Source organism: Aulostomus chinensis, chromosome 17, assembly GCF_037954235.1.
Source record: "Aulostomus chinensis isolate RoL2024-O1b breed Wild chromosome 17, RoL_Achi_v1.0, whole genome shotgun sequence".
NCBI classification, from domain to species: domain Eukaryota; kingdom Metazoa; phylum Chordata; class Actinopteri; order Syngnathiformes; family Aulostomidae; genus Aulostomus; species Aulostomus chinensis.
In genome coordinates this window covers 26794601-26810227 of record NC_141336.1, presented here as the reverse complement: position 1 = coordinate 26810227, position 15627 = coordinate 26794601, and the positions used below count along the sequence as shown (strand labels likewise).

Sequence of the window (15627 nt, the reverse complement as noted above, 5' to 3'; positions counted from 1 at the left end):
TGGACACACAACTGTCAATCAATCAGAGTCAAACATCTCGGACATGATGATGTCATGACGATGTTGACCCGTTTATCACCTTCAGCGGAACAGACAGACGGCAGCTCAGACAGGACGCATAGAGCCGATGCCACCAGACGACAATCACTGTCAGTCAGAGACCAAATGGAGCCTCCTGGAACTGAAAACACACACACGTCAAGTGTTTCCATCATCCGATCCACTGCACCTGTCTAGGCTGGTAGGGTGGTGCTGAGGCGTGACACTGCTGCTACAGCAGCACCTGACACCTGTTAGTCTTTGACAGACGTTCATCACACGATGGTCACACTGACGTCATCTAACAAACTGATCACAACGATGCTCCCGTAAGAACATCATGACATCAAAGTATGAATTCAAGATTTATCAGGTCTGTCACCATGATGACAAGCTAAAAACCCTCAAAATGCTGGTTTTCTGAATGGAGTTCTGATCTGATGCTCTCATGATCCTGGAGATGTTGGTGCCACAATGTTCCATGATTATTTTGAGGTAATAACAACCAGTGACCAGATGTCCTGTCACATAGCCCCTCCCCCTCCTCCTACCAGATGGTTTGGTCCCAGACAGTTTGGGGCTGAGCTGTGGAAGTTTCCGGACCAGCACACAGAGGCAGAGCTCCAGAGCTCCGAACACCAGCGAGTGTCCAGGAATCAACCCGCCAGTGTCACGTCCCTCCCCGAACTCTGGCAATGTCTCCTTCTCTGCTGCTCCATCGTCCACTGAGGAGCAATGACATTCAGTAACATCCTCAGGGTCACAGCTCAACTGTAGCTTTCTGTGTGTGTGTGCACATGTTCACCCTCAGCACTGTGGCGTTTCTCTCTGACGTGCTCCTGAGTGGCCGTCACTATCTGCTGCAGTAAATCCAACACAGCCAGCTGGACAGACACAGACTCTCTGGTCACCATCAGACGGTGGAGGACACTGAGGAGCTCCACACTCAGAGCCTGAAAACACACGCACACACACACACACACACGCACAAACTCTATATGAACGCTGATGTCGGGCTGAAGCCAGACGGTTCTGGTCAGGGTCAGGTTACCTGGTCATTTCCGATCTTGGCTCGGGGCCAGGAAACATCCAGCAGTGCTTGCAGAGCTCTCAGACAGGAAGTGATGTTGTCCATCTGGTCATCAGAGTGTGGTGAGCACAGGAACTCCAGACTGATTCCTGATACACATACACACACACACACGCACACACAGTCAACACAACCTCAGCGTCTGCCTAGGTTCTCAGCGAGACGGTTTCTTACCCAGGAGGAGGTGCAGTCTATCTGTGTTGACGTCCTCTGGGCTCTTAGCTCCGCCCACACTGCCAATGTGTCCCATGGAGGTGGGTGTGGCTGGTCTGGACAGGTAAGCAGAAGTGTCGTCGGATGCCAAAAAACCTAAAATACACAGGTGATTGATTAAGACCCGCCCACATCTTCACCTATAAAACGAGGGAGCAGAGGGAGTTGTGAAGGGGAGGAGCCTGACCTGTGCTGTGCAGCCAGAGCGCAGTGGCATGCAGGATGGGAGCCCAGGAGGAGCAGTAGTGAGCTCTGGCCTGGTTCACAGTCTCAGCAGTGTAAAAAGAGCCTCCTGCAGGACAAGGAGAGCCTCATCAGCCTCACCATTCCACCAACACCGCAGCCGCTGAATTCTGCTGCCATAGAAACGCAGGGCTTGCCCACCTGCAGCAGGGAACTGTGAGGCGTTCTCCTGCAGCAGCATCAGCAGTGCATAGTCCTGCAGCGCCGCCAACCACAGACGGCTCAGCTTGCACAGATCAGCCTGCACCATCTTCAGCAGGCCCGCCCTCCCCATCTCATTGGCCACTTCAAGCATCCTGTCAGGCCCTTCCTTCTGACAGCTCCTCCGGACGGCAACAATGTAGACCTGCAAGGAAACGCCCACCAACCAATAACAACAACACCCCATCAGTGTGACACCATGTTTCTGGTCCTCACCAATCAGTCACTTCATCTAGTTTAAAAATTCTACCATACGCTCGGAGGCAAAATGGAACATGCCAGCCACTAGGTGGCGGTAAAGCCAAGGTCAAAATCTCTACTTGTGTTGAAGCTCCCAATTCTCATATACAATGTTGTTACATAGATGCAACCCTTACATACACATGTAAAAAAGGCATCTCACGAGATAGGCCACACCCCTTTCCACAAATAATTAATCACATACAACATAACAAATAAGTCTTTTTGGCAAAATTGTAAAAACTGCAAAACCTCCTTTTCAATACTCCTCCTTGTCAATGTGTTATCCAATGATGGGTTCCATCATGGGTTCCATCATGGGTCCCATCATGGGTTCCATCATGGGTTCCATCATGGGTCCCATCATGGGTTCCATCATGGGTTCCATCAGGAGTCCCATCATGGGTTCCATCATGGGTTCCATCAGGAGTCCAATCATGGGTTCCATCATGGGTTCCATCCTTCTGCCAAAGGAAGAGTGGGTAGCGGCAAAACCTGGAGTATCAAATCTCAGTAACAAGAAGTTTGCACACCGAGTAGACAGTAAAACATACAGTACATGTTTGGGTCACTAGGTGGCCCTAGTAAGGAATAACTGAAAAAAATTAACCAATGCTCAAAGATGCAGAATTAAATTTTTCTGCTGCTTGTTCTACGTAGCAGCTTCTAGTCATTTTTTTGAACAAATGTCTGTCAAAGAAAGTCAATGTTAACAATCTCTGTTGCTGTTCCTTAATCGTGAGCGCCGTAGTTTCATCAAATTGCAAATCACCTTTTCTCAGATTTGTTTGATTTCTTTCAACATGGACACAAGGCCAAGAAGAAATTAGTAACAAATCAGCTAAAGTTCTACAAACTTTACAGTTGAAAGTAATCAGGCACTCACTTTTATAACAACATAAATCAATTATTATAATTGTAATTATTATAAAAACAACATTTTTATATAAAATGTTGAAGTGCCTGGTTTCTGAGAAGGTTATCTAAGTCAGATGAAACTAGTTCTGAAGGACCCCCTTGGACAAGCTCTCTCTGAACGCCAGGAAAAGCAGTGTGGACCCACCTCAGCCCAGGCCTTGAGGACAGCCAGTGTTTCCATGGTGGTGGTGGCCTCATTGTACAGCTGACCAGACAGGTCTCTCCCCACCTGGATTTTGGCCAATGAGGAGGCCAGTAGCTGGTGGACACGGCGGAGGTCACGCGGGTCATTGACTACACCGCTGGCAATCCAGGCACTGCAGACCTGCAGAGGTGAGGAGAAGTCAGACGACCTGGATTCTGAGACATCATCAGATGCGTTTGTGACATTGAATTCACTTGTCATCTGCAGGTTATAACCTGGCCATCAGATGAAGTCATCGGCAAATGGCAACCATCAGAGACGGAAGACTTGGTCCTCCGTGACAACATGCTACCAACCTTAATAACACTGGTTTTCTGAGGAGAGTTCTGATCAGATCAAACAATCAGCCAAGTAACACAGATCTGCACCCGGGTGCCACCCTGTTGCAGCTTGGATTTGTGTCTATTTTCTCCAAACAAAACCTGAGCAGTGGGTGATTTCAAGGATGATTGATGATCGTCACCTGACAGGCCTTGGCAGTGACATCAGGAGAGGCATCAGCTGTGAAGGCGGGTCTGAGTGCAGCTCCCACCTGAGCGCACACAGACACACAGAAGCATGCTGAGCATTTTGGTGTTTCTTAGTACCTGTTCCTTGAGCATCGCAGCGTACTTACATTGGCCTGGTACTGCTCCAGGATCACATGACCTGGAAACTCTGGTTCAGGGACGGCAGAGAACCGTCGAATGATCACCAGCAGGGTCTGGAGACCCGCCAGTCGTAGCTGGTCGCTGTGGTCTGTAGCTGCCATGAACGCCATGCGGACCAGGTCTCCGAGATGGAGGACCAGGAAGTCTGAGGAGAGATGGTTGAGGACTCATGGAGGTAACTGATGTCCACAAACACCAGCTGACTGCTGTGGCAGTGGGGATCTTACCTGTGGACTCTTGCAGGCGTCTGTCCTGAGCCAATGCCATGTCAAAGTGAGCAGGGTCCTCGCTCTCACACTGTGCTATGATGCGACAAACACACTCCATCGCAAAGCGGCGTGTCGGCCAGCGCAGGGCAGTGAACGGGCCAGCGGACTCAGACCGAGCTCTGAACGCAGAGGAGTCATCATCCCTGCCAGGATCCACCTCTTCCTCCTCAACCTGACTGGCCTCCACTGGAGCACGACGGTCTGAAGAAGACGGAGGGAGAGTTCAGAGGCCTACAGGCCAGAGGCCTACGGGGGCAGGACACTTGAACTGGACACATAGAGTAACATCAAAGATGTCTGATGGCGTGTTTCCTCTGGTGTCAGGAGTCCTGTTTAGACCAGCTGACAGCCGAGTAGTGAATAAACACTTACAGGTCACCTAAAAGTGACATCATCATGGGTCAACATTCAAGCAAGCAGACTGGGAGGAAAGAGGCAGTCAAGAACGTGAAATGCGAGAAGACCTTGGCCCTGATCCACGGATGCCAGGGCCGGCAGTGACGCGGGCCAACAGAGACCAAGGCAGCAAGGCAGAGGAACCGGATTCATATCAACAGTTTCTTCAACACAGACAGACGTTTGGTTTAACTGCTCTTTTGGCTGTGGCGTGACCATGAAGAAAGAAATAAGTCCAAATTTTCTCATCATCTATGATGGCTCGGATATTTCGTATGAACACGATCAATAAAACATGTTGGACCTTTGCCACCCTGTTGACGGCGGTCTGGTGAATGCAGCTTTAAATGTGATGCAGATGCAGGTCAGCTGATGGGACGCACCAGTGGACGCCGACAAGACGTCTTTGCACAGTTTGAGCCAGTGTCCCAGCTTGCCGCTGGTGGCACTGGACACCATCATGTGGACCAGCGTCTCCTGGATGTCCCTCCTCAGACCTGGGTCGGACTCCTGATCCAGCAGAGAGAAGAGCGCCCCCTCCAGACCCACCTCCTTGATGGTGACATCTGTCAGACAGGAAACACCATAAACAAATGCCTGCAAAAATGCTAAAAGAGAAAACATGGGGATGAAGAGAAGAAATTATGATGAAGAAAACAAATGTGTTATTTTAAAAAATGAATATGCACAGAAATTAGAACATTTTTTTAAATTTATTCTTATGTTTCTTCACATAAATTGCGAAATACATCATCTACAAATATCTACTGAAAAATGTATATAAATTTACTCACAAATAAGGAATTTGTCAAGAGATGAGTGACGTTGACTCGAGTGACAGTGAATCAATGAAGGCATCCTCATCAATCCAATCTGGGCGTGCGATATCAATACATCACCTGACCCTTTACAGCCACGCCCCCTCCCTACTCCCGTCGTTAGCCCCAGTAATTTAATACCAGAGATGTTGTTTTAACATTTACAGGAAGGTGCAAATCTTCTGCTTTCCAAAGTATAACAGCTTCCCAGACACAAAATGAAACTGTCATGACATCAACAACAGCCACAGCTTTTTCTTCTCACATTGCTTCATCCTTTAGTTGTCAACATAGGGCCAGGGGACCATCAGTGGTCCTCAAGGGAGTCATGTGGGGGGGCCCACAGCATATTGGTGAATTGTTAAAGATCACCATCATTTTGTGCAATAAAAAAGGTATTAAGGTTGTGTAACTTAAAACTTGGCGAAGTGACGATAATTCTTCCAGACGTCTCCACGCTGTTACAGCCATGATGTCTCGACTGCCATCTTCCAGCAGCACGACCAGTGGATGGAAGTCACCATAAGGCACATTTCCATTTTAGTGACATTTCCAAAGTTCATTTACATCTTGCCTGAACAACAGAAACTCAGCATGTGTGTGTGTGTGTGTTTGTGTGTGTGTCTCACCAAGCTGTGTGTTGTCTCGTCTCGGCAGCTCTTTAACCAGCAGCACAGCGTGCTCACACACCTCCAGTGCCTCTCGCTGGACAAGCTGCCGCAGACACGCCACCACTGCCTGCCGCAGACAAACATAGGAGCTGCACAGGTTGGCCTGGAATGTGTATACACACACACACACACACACACACACACACACACACACACACTTTAATGTGTGGGAAGCAGACATTCATACACAGCTTCAGTTTTTCCTTCAGACTTGATAAATAAACATCCAATTCCTATCATTTTAAATTTCAGGTCAGATAAGAATGTTTCCAACAAACATTCTTAATCACCACAGCCACCAGCAGGAGGCAGTATTCCCTCAAGATCACCAAACTGCTCACTGTCACTGGTGAACAGACATCAGTTATTATGCACTCACACAAACCACAAAGCTAGTTAATGTGTGGTTGAAGCTGTGATGTCACGAGTCTGTTTGTCGTCCACGCCAGCAGTGATGTCATACATCCAATCAGTGATGGTGAATGTAGTGAGTTCAAAGTAGGTCTTTTCATGTGTTTCATCAGTGTCATTGGTAGACTGGCACAACCCTGGAGGACAGCCGGTCACGTCAGTGTGAGCTCCAACTGTCCCCCGAGCCTGGCAGAACAGTTTTAAAATGCAGCCTGCTGACTGAAGCGGCAGGACAGCCTCAGTTGGTGTCTCAGACATGTGAGCAGAAAGACTTTCTCTGACAACGTTGCACAAACTGATGAATGCAGGTGAAGAGACAAAGTGCCTACAGCACATTCGGTTGCTGGTCAGACATCACAGTTCTGACAAAATGTCCCTCAGTAGTTAGAATCATGTGATTAACGAGCTTCTTCTGGAGGAAACGTGACCATATCTGAGAAATGAAGGGACTTAAAATCAGGAGAGGAAGTGTTTTGACATTAACAGAAATGATGCCATGCTGAAGGCGAAATGTTGATTTGAGACACAAAGCAACAAAGAAGATGAACAAAGAGAAACTGTGCACGTGTTAATGATAAGAGGGAAAAAGCAGACGGTGGCGGCAGGATCACCTACCAACACTGAACAATCCAGTAAGATCTCCTGGAAGACAAAAACAGGGTGAAACAAGCAGACGGCAAGGTTTCCATGGTAACATCCAGGATGATGGCATCATTAACAAACATTGTTGACAATTAGCATGCGCAAAAATGTGGAACAGCAGGAATATGACTACAGCAGCGAGGCCGTTGTTACGGAAACAGTCTGCATTTATTCAACTGGCAGCAGAACGGCACACGCCACGGTGGCGAAGCATCACGACTGAAGTGACTTGGCTGAGGCAGCAGCGCCTTCATGTTGCTTCTTCAAAATCATAATCAGGGTTATTTCAACTGATATTGAAATCACGATTATATAATACAATTTTCTTTTTCTTAGAACACCACACGCTTTTAATATCAGACTTAATAAACCCACTCTCGCTGAGCTGCTCGCTCTCCAGCTCGACCAGCAGCTCGTCCAGAACAAGATGGTTGAGACGAGACCTTCCTTCAATCCTTTAAATCTAAGTGTTGCATGCTGCTGGGGTGTTGGTCGACACAACGCACAGCAGAAAACCAACATGACAAGGGTCCAGCTGTCCTCTTTGCATGACTTACACATACATACATGTGTGTGTCGCTCACTTTACCAGCACCCACGAGATGGAATAATGGTTTTAATTCAGTTACCAGTTGGTCATTGTTCTAATTAACATTGGACTGATCACCCTGCCCTCCTGTCTCTCACCAAGGAGTCTGGAGTGCTGCGTTTGGAGTTACAAGGTCAATGAAGATGGATTCAACTTCTTTGCTTTGGAAATGTTCAATGGAAATAAGCAACCCTTGGCCATCTTGTAAAGACATCATTGAAACCATAGGAAGGCTCACAGTCAAACGTCTGCTATGTTTTTAGAAAATATGAATTTCTCCAGAATGAATTGCAAAGTAGCTTTCAGTCATTTAGAACCAAGAATACAACAACTGCTTTGAGCTCTATCAGAACCCTCTGACCCTGGACTTAGTCAGGTGACTTTAGTGTACTCACACAAAGTGCAGGAACGAGGCTGGGCAGTTCGACATGCGGAGGCGAGAACATGTGCAGCTGCTGCAGACAGGAAATGGCTCTGGCCTGAACGATGCAGTCAGGAGCGGCCTGCATGGCTCTGCAGCCCACAAGACATCTGGAGCGCAGCGCTGTTATGGTTGTGTCCTCCCCTGACAAACAAAACATGTAAATTCTCCTTTGCATCTGAGAGGAGGTCCCTTGCATCTCAGCTCAGGTGTTACGTGACCCCTACCCTGCAGGTCGGGCCCGAGGCAGGTGATGAGGCTGTGCAGGCAGCGTCCCAGGCTGCGGTGTACCTCTGGGTGGGTGGGCGGGGCAGACAGCAGCAGCCGGAGCACCAGAGTGAAAGACGGTTCGGCGTGAACGCGGTAAAGACCGCCTGACTGGTCAACTACCTGGGACAAACTGTGGAGGGACCAGGTCTGGACAGACAGATATTTATCGCCTGCATTGGATGGTTGTTGTCACCAGTGATTTTAACACAGTAACCCAGACATAAAAGCAACATCACGGCTCGCAGAACTTTGTCAGTTTACATCCTCAGACAGATCCGATGTAGGAAGTTCACAATATCGACGACCACACTAACGATGCATCGACATAACCAAGCAACGTACCCCATAAAATCGTCAAATTCCAAGTCAGTTAGCAGTACGCTGACTCTGGTAGGGTTAGCAACAGGATAGACTGATGTGGGAAAGAAGTCTTCAGCCCGTTGTGCTCAAAAATATTGGTAGTCTCCATTTAGGGCTAGCAGCATGCTGGCTAACAGCATGTTGTTAGCCAACATGCTGTTAGCCAACATGCTAACAGCTGGTTGGCTAACAGCAACAACATGCTGTTAGCATGTGCCTAAGCATGTTCTTTTTGTGCCTTGCCTCAAAGTCGTGGACCACAGCTTCAATGCACTTTTGTAGGTAACACTGAATTTTTCAATTTGAGGCTTGACAGGTAGGCACCTGAGCTTGGCAGAGACCAGAACAGGGACATAATCTGGCTTGTAGCTCTATAACTTCTACGTCTGCAGCCTATTTCGATGTGCTGCTCTATCTTTCCACCGGTGCACAGGTGGGAGGTCACGGCACATTTTCACTGAACACAATTTCCATGGGGAAAGACCCCAACCCATTTCCGCCTGTCAGACCTTTATGCTGCAGTTTACCTGGACCTCTGGAGATGTGCCGTCCTGGCTCAGCGTAAACAGAACCCCCAGGCAGGTGGACAGATGCTGAGGTGAGCTGATACCCCCCACGTAGCGGTGCAGCACCCCCAGAGCCAGAGCAAATCCACTGCGAGAGGCTGCGTCCCTAGCTGTCTTCAGCCTGGACACATGATCAGTACAGGTCACTGATCAGTACTGATGATGGATCAATACTGATTAATCAGCAGTTACAAACAGACCTGATCAAATTCTAAATTCATATCTTGAAGTAAGGACTTCCAGAGGTAAAATAATTCAGATTTATATCATTCCTTCCACTACAGAGGTCATCAACCAATCAAGTCACTTTATTCATCCAGGAGGGGCAATCTTGGTGAAGCTATGGTCAGGTGAGTCATAGCATCACCTGATGGGAAGAGGAAATGGCATGTTATTGACACTTTGATGGTCAGAACCTCGAGGTCCATGGCGACCATGTTTGATATATGACCTTAGGACAGGAAACTGTAGTAACTGGAGTCACATGGTCAGATCTTGGATGAGTCCTGAAGACATCTACAAGTTGAACACAGGCCAAAGCGCTACTTGGTGCTCACAGGAAGTAAGACTGATGGAACAAACAGCGCATGACACCGTGCTGTCATTAGGAACTCGTTCACCTTCCTACTGTAGCTGGAGGTTGCAGCTTTGGCTCCACCCACAGGGGCATGACTGACAACACAAAGGTCTCAGTAATGAAGACGCCAACTATTTATTATCTAAAAAAACCAAAAAACAAAACGTGGCAACATGACAGCTTCAGCTTCTGATCATGAGAGTTTTCAACAGATTCCTATAAAATCTGCGTCAGCTCGTTGCCCAACTCATCGTCCAGCCTTCCCGTCAGATGGCGTGATGGTGCGGAGGGTCACTGCTGCGAGCAGGTTGCTACTCTACCAGTCAACTCTGCTGCAGTGGAACCTATCAGGCTCCAACCACCTGCACAACAAGTCTGGTTCCTGGAGCCAATTTCTTGTTCAATTCCTCCACTGATGTTTCAGCATGTTCTTTACATAAAGAGCGCACAGCAGGAACGTCGACTAGCGGTGAGCAGATGGATGTTCATCAGAAGACACTGTAAGAACTACATTTCAGGACCAACTAACTAGGGGGTGTTACAAAATTTTGCGTCACGAAATTTTGCAAAATAAAAAAAAAAGATGAAATGAAATTCAAAGACGCACGAAATAAAAATCAATGTAAAAAAAACAAACCAATGCGAAGCGGCGCCGCGCACCACTACACTGATGATGTCTGACCCTCTCACCTACTGTATACACACATTACAAGAAGAAGAAGAAGAAGAAGAAGCGGTGAAACAATTGTTTCTAAACGGAGGAAGACGAGGTGGAACAAGTCGCGGACACTCCTCTATCAAACTCGATCGGTTGCGTGGACTTATTTTGTATTCCATGTAAAAGACGAGGCAGCGGTGAGACGACCGTGGATGAAACAAATATTTCGTTTTTTCAAAGCAGAGAGCATTTCATTTTGTACTGACGCAGCAAAAACTGGAATGTCTGCATATTAAGGAAGAAAATAAAGAATATTTGATTTTTGCACCTCTGATTTTGGATTTTCTTTAATCTTTATTTCGTATCGTTTCGTGAGTTAACTATTTCGTTGCACCCCTACAAGGAACCTTTTTTCTTGTTGCTTGCTAATCTACCACCCACCAAATCACATCAAAACATGTTGGAATATTTGGTGCCAACTTTCAGTGGAGTAAAATCTCTACAAACAAAGAGACAGAAAGCATTTAGGCATCAAACCACAGCCTGACTGACAGTCAAACCCCATAAAAACACCCAAATTAAAGCTGTGTCTGTTCGCCACTTCCCTCTGTCAGACGTGGGTCGCTGCGTTATCTGGTTCATCACTGTTCTTGTTACCTCCCATCAAATATCTCCAGAACTAACATCACTCGGACAAGAAGGTGGAACAGCTATGCTGTCCTGTCAGCAGGTCGGGGCTGCTCACCTGCAGGTTGATGAGGAATGACGATCATAACATTAACATTCCCCACTTCCTGTTGGAAAGATCTACAGCATGGTGGCCTGGCCAGTGTCAGGATGCTGAGCTATATTTGGATCTGAGTCATCAGACTATTTCTATTTCAGAGACTGAACCAGATTGGACGCCGTTTGATCAGAGGCAGGACGCCGCTTCAGAAAGATATGCAGGAATACTGCAGAACGCCCACTGAGGTGGTGTATCAGTGGGGGGTTTGTACTTCAAACATGCCACGGCGTGAGCAAATAGGCAGATAAGCATGTCATATTTCTGCTTCTCTGTCGCTCTATGCATGCTTCAAGTATAAACTTTAAACATGTGTGCGACTGATGTATTAGAAAGAGTTTACAGCCAAGACTGAAGAGCGAGAGATACTTCCTGGATGAGTCACACCGCTCGTATGAGGTCAGACATGATTTTGAGCAGACAGGATGGCAAATCTTTCATAGCAACAGAGATGCAACCATTAGAAAAGCAGGTCAAAAGTTGCTACGGTGACCAAGAGTAATGGCGTGATGGGCAGGGCGTTAAAAGGTGGATGTACAGGAAAGAAAGAAAGGGATGAATGTTAACTCGACCAACCTGTCAAAGCACAGCAGTGAGACCGAGACTGTGAGGCCGGTGTCTCCAACCACCTGCACCATCCGGGCCAGACCTTCAGCTGCCAGGCAGCGCAATAGAGGGCTGGTGCTTTCTAGCGCACCCGAAAGCAGAGACACAGCCGGCAGACGCACCTCGTCTGGCCCCAGGGAACCTCGGACAGTCCCTTGTTGCTGAGTGGGAGTTGTCAGGGGAACCTTCATGAGTTTGTCGGGGTCGACACAACTGGACCAGGAACGACACACAAAAGTGAATGGTGTTTGTACCTTCAGCAGACTGCAGAGGGCAGCGCACACGTGTGTCTGGACACTCTGCTGACGTTGACCCTTCAACTGGTTCACAGTCTCACAAAACAGCTCCAAGATCTTCACCCTGATGAGAAAAAGACACTTCAGACACCACGCCGATATGCCACTTCGGATACCACTGGACAATTGCTTTTTAAAAGCAGAAAAGGTTGTGTTTGAATGCTGGCACTGCACCTCTGAGCAGAAATGATGTGTGGGAAGAGCACTCCAAAGAGACCCACGGCAGCAGCAGTCAGGGCAACGACTTGAGGAAGAGGAGAGGGAACTTGGCAACTCCTCTCGCACAGACTGAAGGGGTCATTGTCCACAAAGCCTCCTCCAGGACTGCTGCTGTGAAGCTGCAACACACACCGCCATCTTTAGACACACTAGCACCCCCAGAGGGCCCCAGAGGTCATTACACTCTGATGCACTGACGTCGCCATGGCTTGTCCAGCAGGGCTCACGGTAACTTCCACTCACCTCTTCCACTCACAGCATATTTTCAGGAAAAAAAAACGCCTAAAAAGACACACCCATAGTAAATGTGTAATTACTACACTTTACTAAAGGTTATATGCATGTTCTTGGTGTCCTTGGACATCTCGGGACTTCAGAGAATGTGTTCCAAGTGTCAGAAGTGTTGTATCTGTCATTAAGCCTGAGTAAATTGGAATAAACCAGAGGAAAAATTACGTTTTTTTACTCTCGCCAAAATATTTTTTATTCTATTTTTTATTTTTTACAGAGGAAAACACGATGCCAGCAATGATTTCATGCACCCAGACACCACTGATTAGCTCCATCCACTCCTTGACCACAAATTTACCAAAGTTGATAGAATTTGGGCGAACAGTGAAGCCTACATCAAGCATTTTGTAAGGATACACCCAGGCGAGAACTCAGTTTTCAAACTGTGCCAAAGGAATTATTTTCTACCTCTGATGAAAACTGGCTCCAAATTACAATAAATTTTAATTTTAGTTGTCTCCTACTAACTATTGGAGCTTTTGGCTTTTGTTCAGCGGTCTGCCTTCGTCAGTGGGGCGCTGCGTGTAAAAGACGGCGAGAGTGCATAGTTTGTGCAGGTTTTACGCTCGAAGTTTTACGTAGCTGGGATTTGTAGTTCTTGGAATGGTAGGTGTCGAGCGATTCAGTAGCTTCTCCCCTTTCCAAAGACTACAAACACTGCCGTAAAGAAGAAGTCTACGCGACACTATTCAACTTTGATTCCGCTGTGGTCGCAAAATTTAAATGTCCCGATTTCAGACCAAAACAGATTAAAATCACCAGAAAAAGGTAACATTTGCACTAAAACAGACACCCAGACACCCTGTTTTGTGAGCATTAGAGTCCAAACTTTGATCGAGAATTGAAAGTAAACATTGCCGTCAAATTTCGGTACATTTTTACAGCGCCCAATTACGTCCAGCGTTTTTCAGCCCGGCGGCGGGCCGATCAGGCCGTAAGGGTTAAGTCTCTCAACAAAAATTTGCATCCCTCTCATAACCATCCTTGCCAAAAGCATTGATGAATTCAGATTGTGAATAAAGTCAGCTTGTCATCATGGTGATGGATGAGGAACCAATCAGCTTTGTTACATCATAATAAAGACGACTTCCTCTGTTTGACCTTTGAACTCAAATGACTGCTCGTTAGAATCGTTAATGTCACCAGTCTGACCCCATTAATCATTGAATGGAACAAGTGCAGGTCCCAGGCAGTATTCCTGGTCTGTGAGTCTCGGTCAGGCCCACTAGACCTCCAGTACAGAGGGTTTTGTGATGTCACTCATTATTATCAAATGAGCCAATGATCCAGTACTGCCGGGATACCTGGAAGACTTGCTGTAACCTAGCAATCAGGTCACATGCATGTTTATACATCATTAAAATCACCTGTTCCTCGATGTAGCTGTGGTCGGCGTCATGGAGGGCAGGGCCCACCAGCTGTAGGTCGTCGTGGTGACAGAGGGAAGGCAGCAAGGTGAGCTCCAAAAACAGCTGGTCGAGGTTATCCTGGCCCAACAGATCTGACACCAGCTGGTTCATCACTAACCCGAAGCTCTCTGAGAAACACAGCAAGCATTTCTGTCATACTGCCATGAAAAACACCAGGACACAGGAATGGCAGACATGCCACCGCTGGCGAAGACCAGGAAACACAGGAGCTCAAGACAGAAACATGAGTGATGTGATATCAGGTTCAGTTGACAGACACCTGATTAAAAACGCACCTAACTTGGCCCATGTCATGGCGTGACGAACATGTACAAGTGCTCTAATATTCCTAGGCTGATTGTTGCAATCAGCCGTCAACTCTACTGAAGGTCAGCACAGTTTGGACACGTTGGACATCAATTAACTCTGAGCGTACGGAGGCCACACCCATTTTCAACAGGCGTTCTGTACATTTGATCTGTACTGTATCTGTGCTATCTTTGCAACTGTAAAGCAAAAGTTGGAAGGACGTCCTGTACGTTGAAGTGATGGATGTCATGGCAACAGTTGGTCAAGCAACCTACTCTTGAGTCTCGCAGCAAACTTAAGCATCAAAATCATTCAAATGAGAAGTTGTGATCTAACGAACTTTTGTGTGCGTTATTACACAAGAATCCAAACAATGGCAAGAGGAAGAGGAAGTGATGTTAACCATGTCAACTTGGTTATGGCTTTAAGTGAAATGAGAGAATGAGGAAGTGACATCATTACCATGGTAGGTTAGCGGCGGCAGCAGGGCCAGCAGCTCATAAACTCTCAGTCTGTAGACCAGCGACCAGCAGCGGACCGGACCACCGTATGACCCGACCAGAGCGGGTAACCTGAACACAAAGACATGAGTCCATCACAAGGTTCACATGTAGATAACAGGCTGGCACGGCCTGCCAGGTGAGCATAAGGGTTAGGGGTCTGATACCTCGTGGTTACCAGACTAACAGACAAACCATGGCAGACCTGCTGAGTCTGAATCAGAACCATTGAAACTGATCAGAGCCAGGATCCAGCAACTTGCCATGTGCTGTAGTACACATAAAAGATGATCAAGTTCTGCTTGCAAACAACCAATCTGGAACTGACTTGGTGAGTAGGGCAACAGCACAGGCCAACGGTGTGAGAAGATGGCCAATGATGTCATCAGTGACAAGCTCCGAGCAGTGCAGCAGCAGGTTCTTCATCGCTGTTGGGATAAAAAAAAACACAACAGTTTAGACTCTCTGAAACATCAAGGAAGAGTCAGTATCTTGGTCAGTGAGGTAAATTAGTTAAAATTAAGACTATTTAACACCACGATGTTTAAATTAGCTGGGACCAGCACTCTGAGAGCTGGGTCCAGGAGAGGGTTGGGCGATCGACCCAGAATATCCACAGAGACCACGAGGCTGAGATGAGGGCTGTTCAACATCACGTCTGTCATCAAAGATGTACTAGTTCATGAATTAAGATCCCACGACCACGCTGACCTGCTGCGTCTCACTGGAACCTGTGGAACCACCAGCACGTTAGCCTACTGAGATC

At 47.3% G+C, this 15627-nt stretch overlaps 1 protein-coding gene across 8 annotated transcripts in view; it reads right to left on the bottom strand.

Moving 5' to 3' along the window:
- heatr5a (HEAT repeat containing 5a) overlaps window positions 1–15627 on the bottom strand; it is a 29479-nt gene that overhangs the window by 3879 nt on the left and 9973 nt on the right. For 5 of the 8 annotated variants that reach the window (XM_086181843.1, XM_086181847.1, XM_086181848.1 and 2 more), the window contains 23 exons: window positions 15190–15289; window positions 14824–14933; window positions 14011–14180; window positions 12308–12471; window positions 12092–12197; window positions 11808–11998; window positions 9174–9333; window positions 8244–8433; window positions 7991–8160; window positions 6980–7006; window positions 5912–6056; window positions 4848–5030; window positions 4027–4269; window positions 3766–3944; window positions 3613–3681; window positions 3090–3269; window positions 1727–1931; window positions 1530–1634; window positions 1304–1438; window positions 1091–1218; window positions 845–992; window positions 591–764; window positions 80–181 (listed from right to left, as the gene is read on the bottom strand). In XM_086181843.1, the coding sequence (XP_086037969.1) occupies window positions 80–181; window positions 591–764; window positions 845–992; window positions 1091–1218; window positions 1304–1438; window positions 1530–1634; window positions 1727–1931; window positions 3090–3269; window positions 3613–3681; window positions 3766–3944; window positions 4027–4269; window positions 4848–5030; window positions 5912–6056; window positions 6980–7006; window positions 7991–8160; window positions 8244–8433; window positions 9174–9333; window positions 11808–11998; window positions 12092–12197; window positions 12308–12471; window positions 14011–14180; window positions 14824–14933; window positions 15190–15289 (3384 nt within the window). The remainder of the gene's footprint in view (window positions 1–79; window positions 182–590; window positions 765–844; window positions 993–1090; window positions 1219–1303; window positions 1439–1529; window positions 1635–1726; window positions 1932–3089; window positions 3270–3612; window positions 3682–3765; window positions 3945–4026; window positions 4270–4847; window positions 5031–5911; window positions 6057–6979; window positions 7007–7990; window positions 8161–8243; window positions 8434–9173; window positions 9334–11807; window positions 11999–12091; window positions 12198–12307; window positions 12472–14010; window positions 14181–14823; window positions 14934–15189; window positions 15290–15627) is intronic. The other 3 variants (XM_086181845.1, XM_086181850.1, XR_015109668.1) reach the window with 2 other exon arrangements.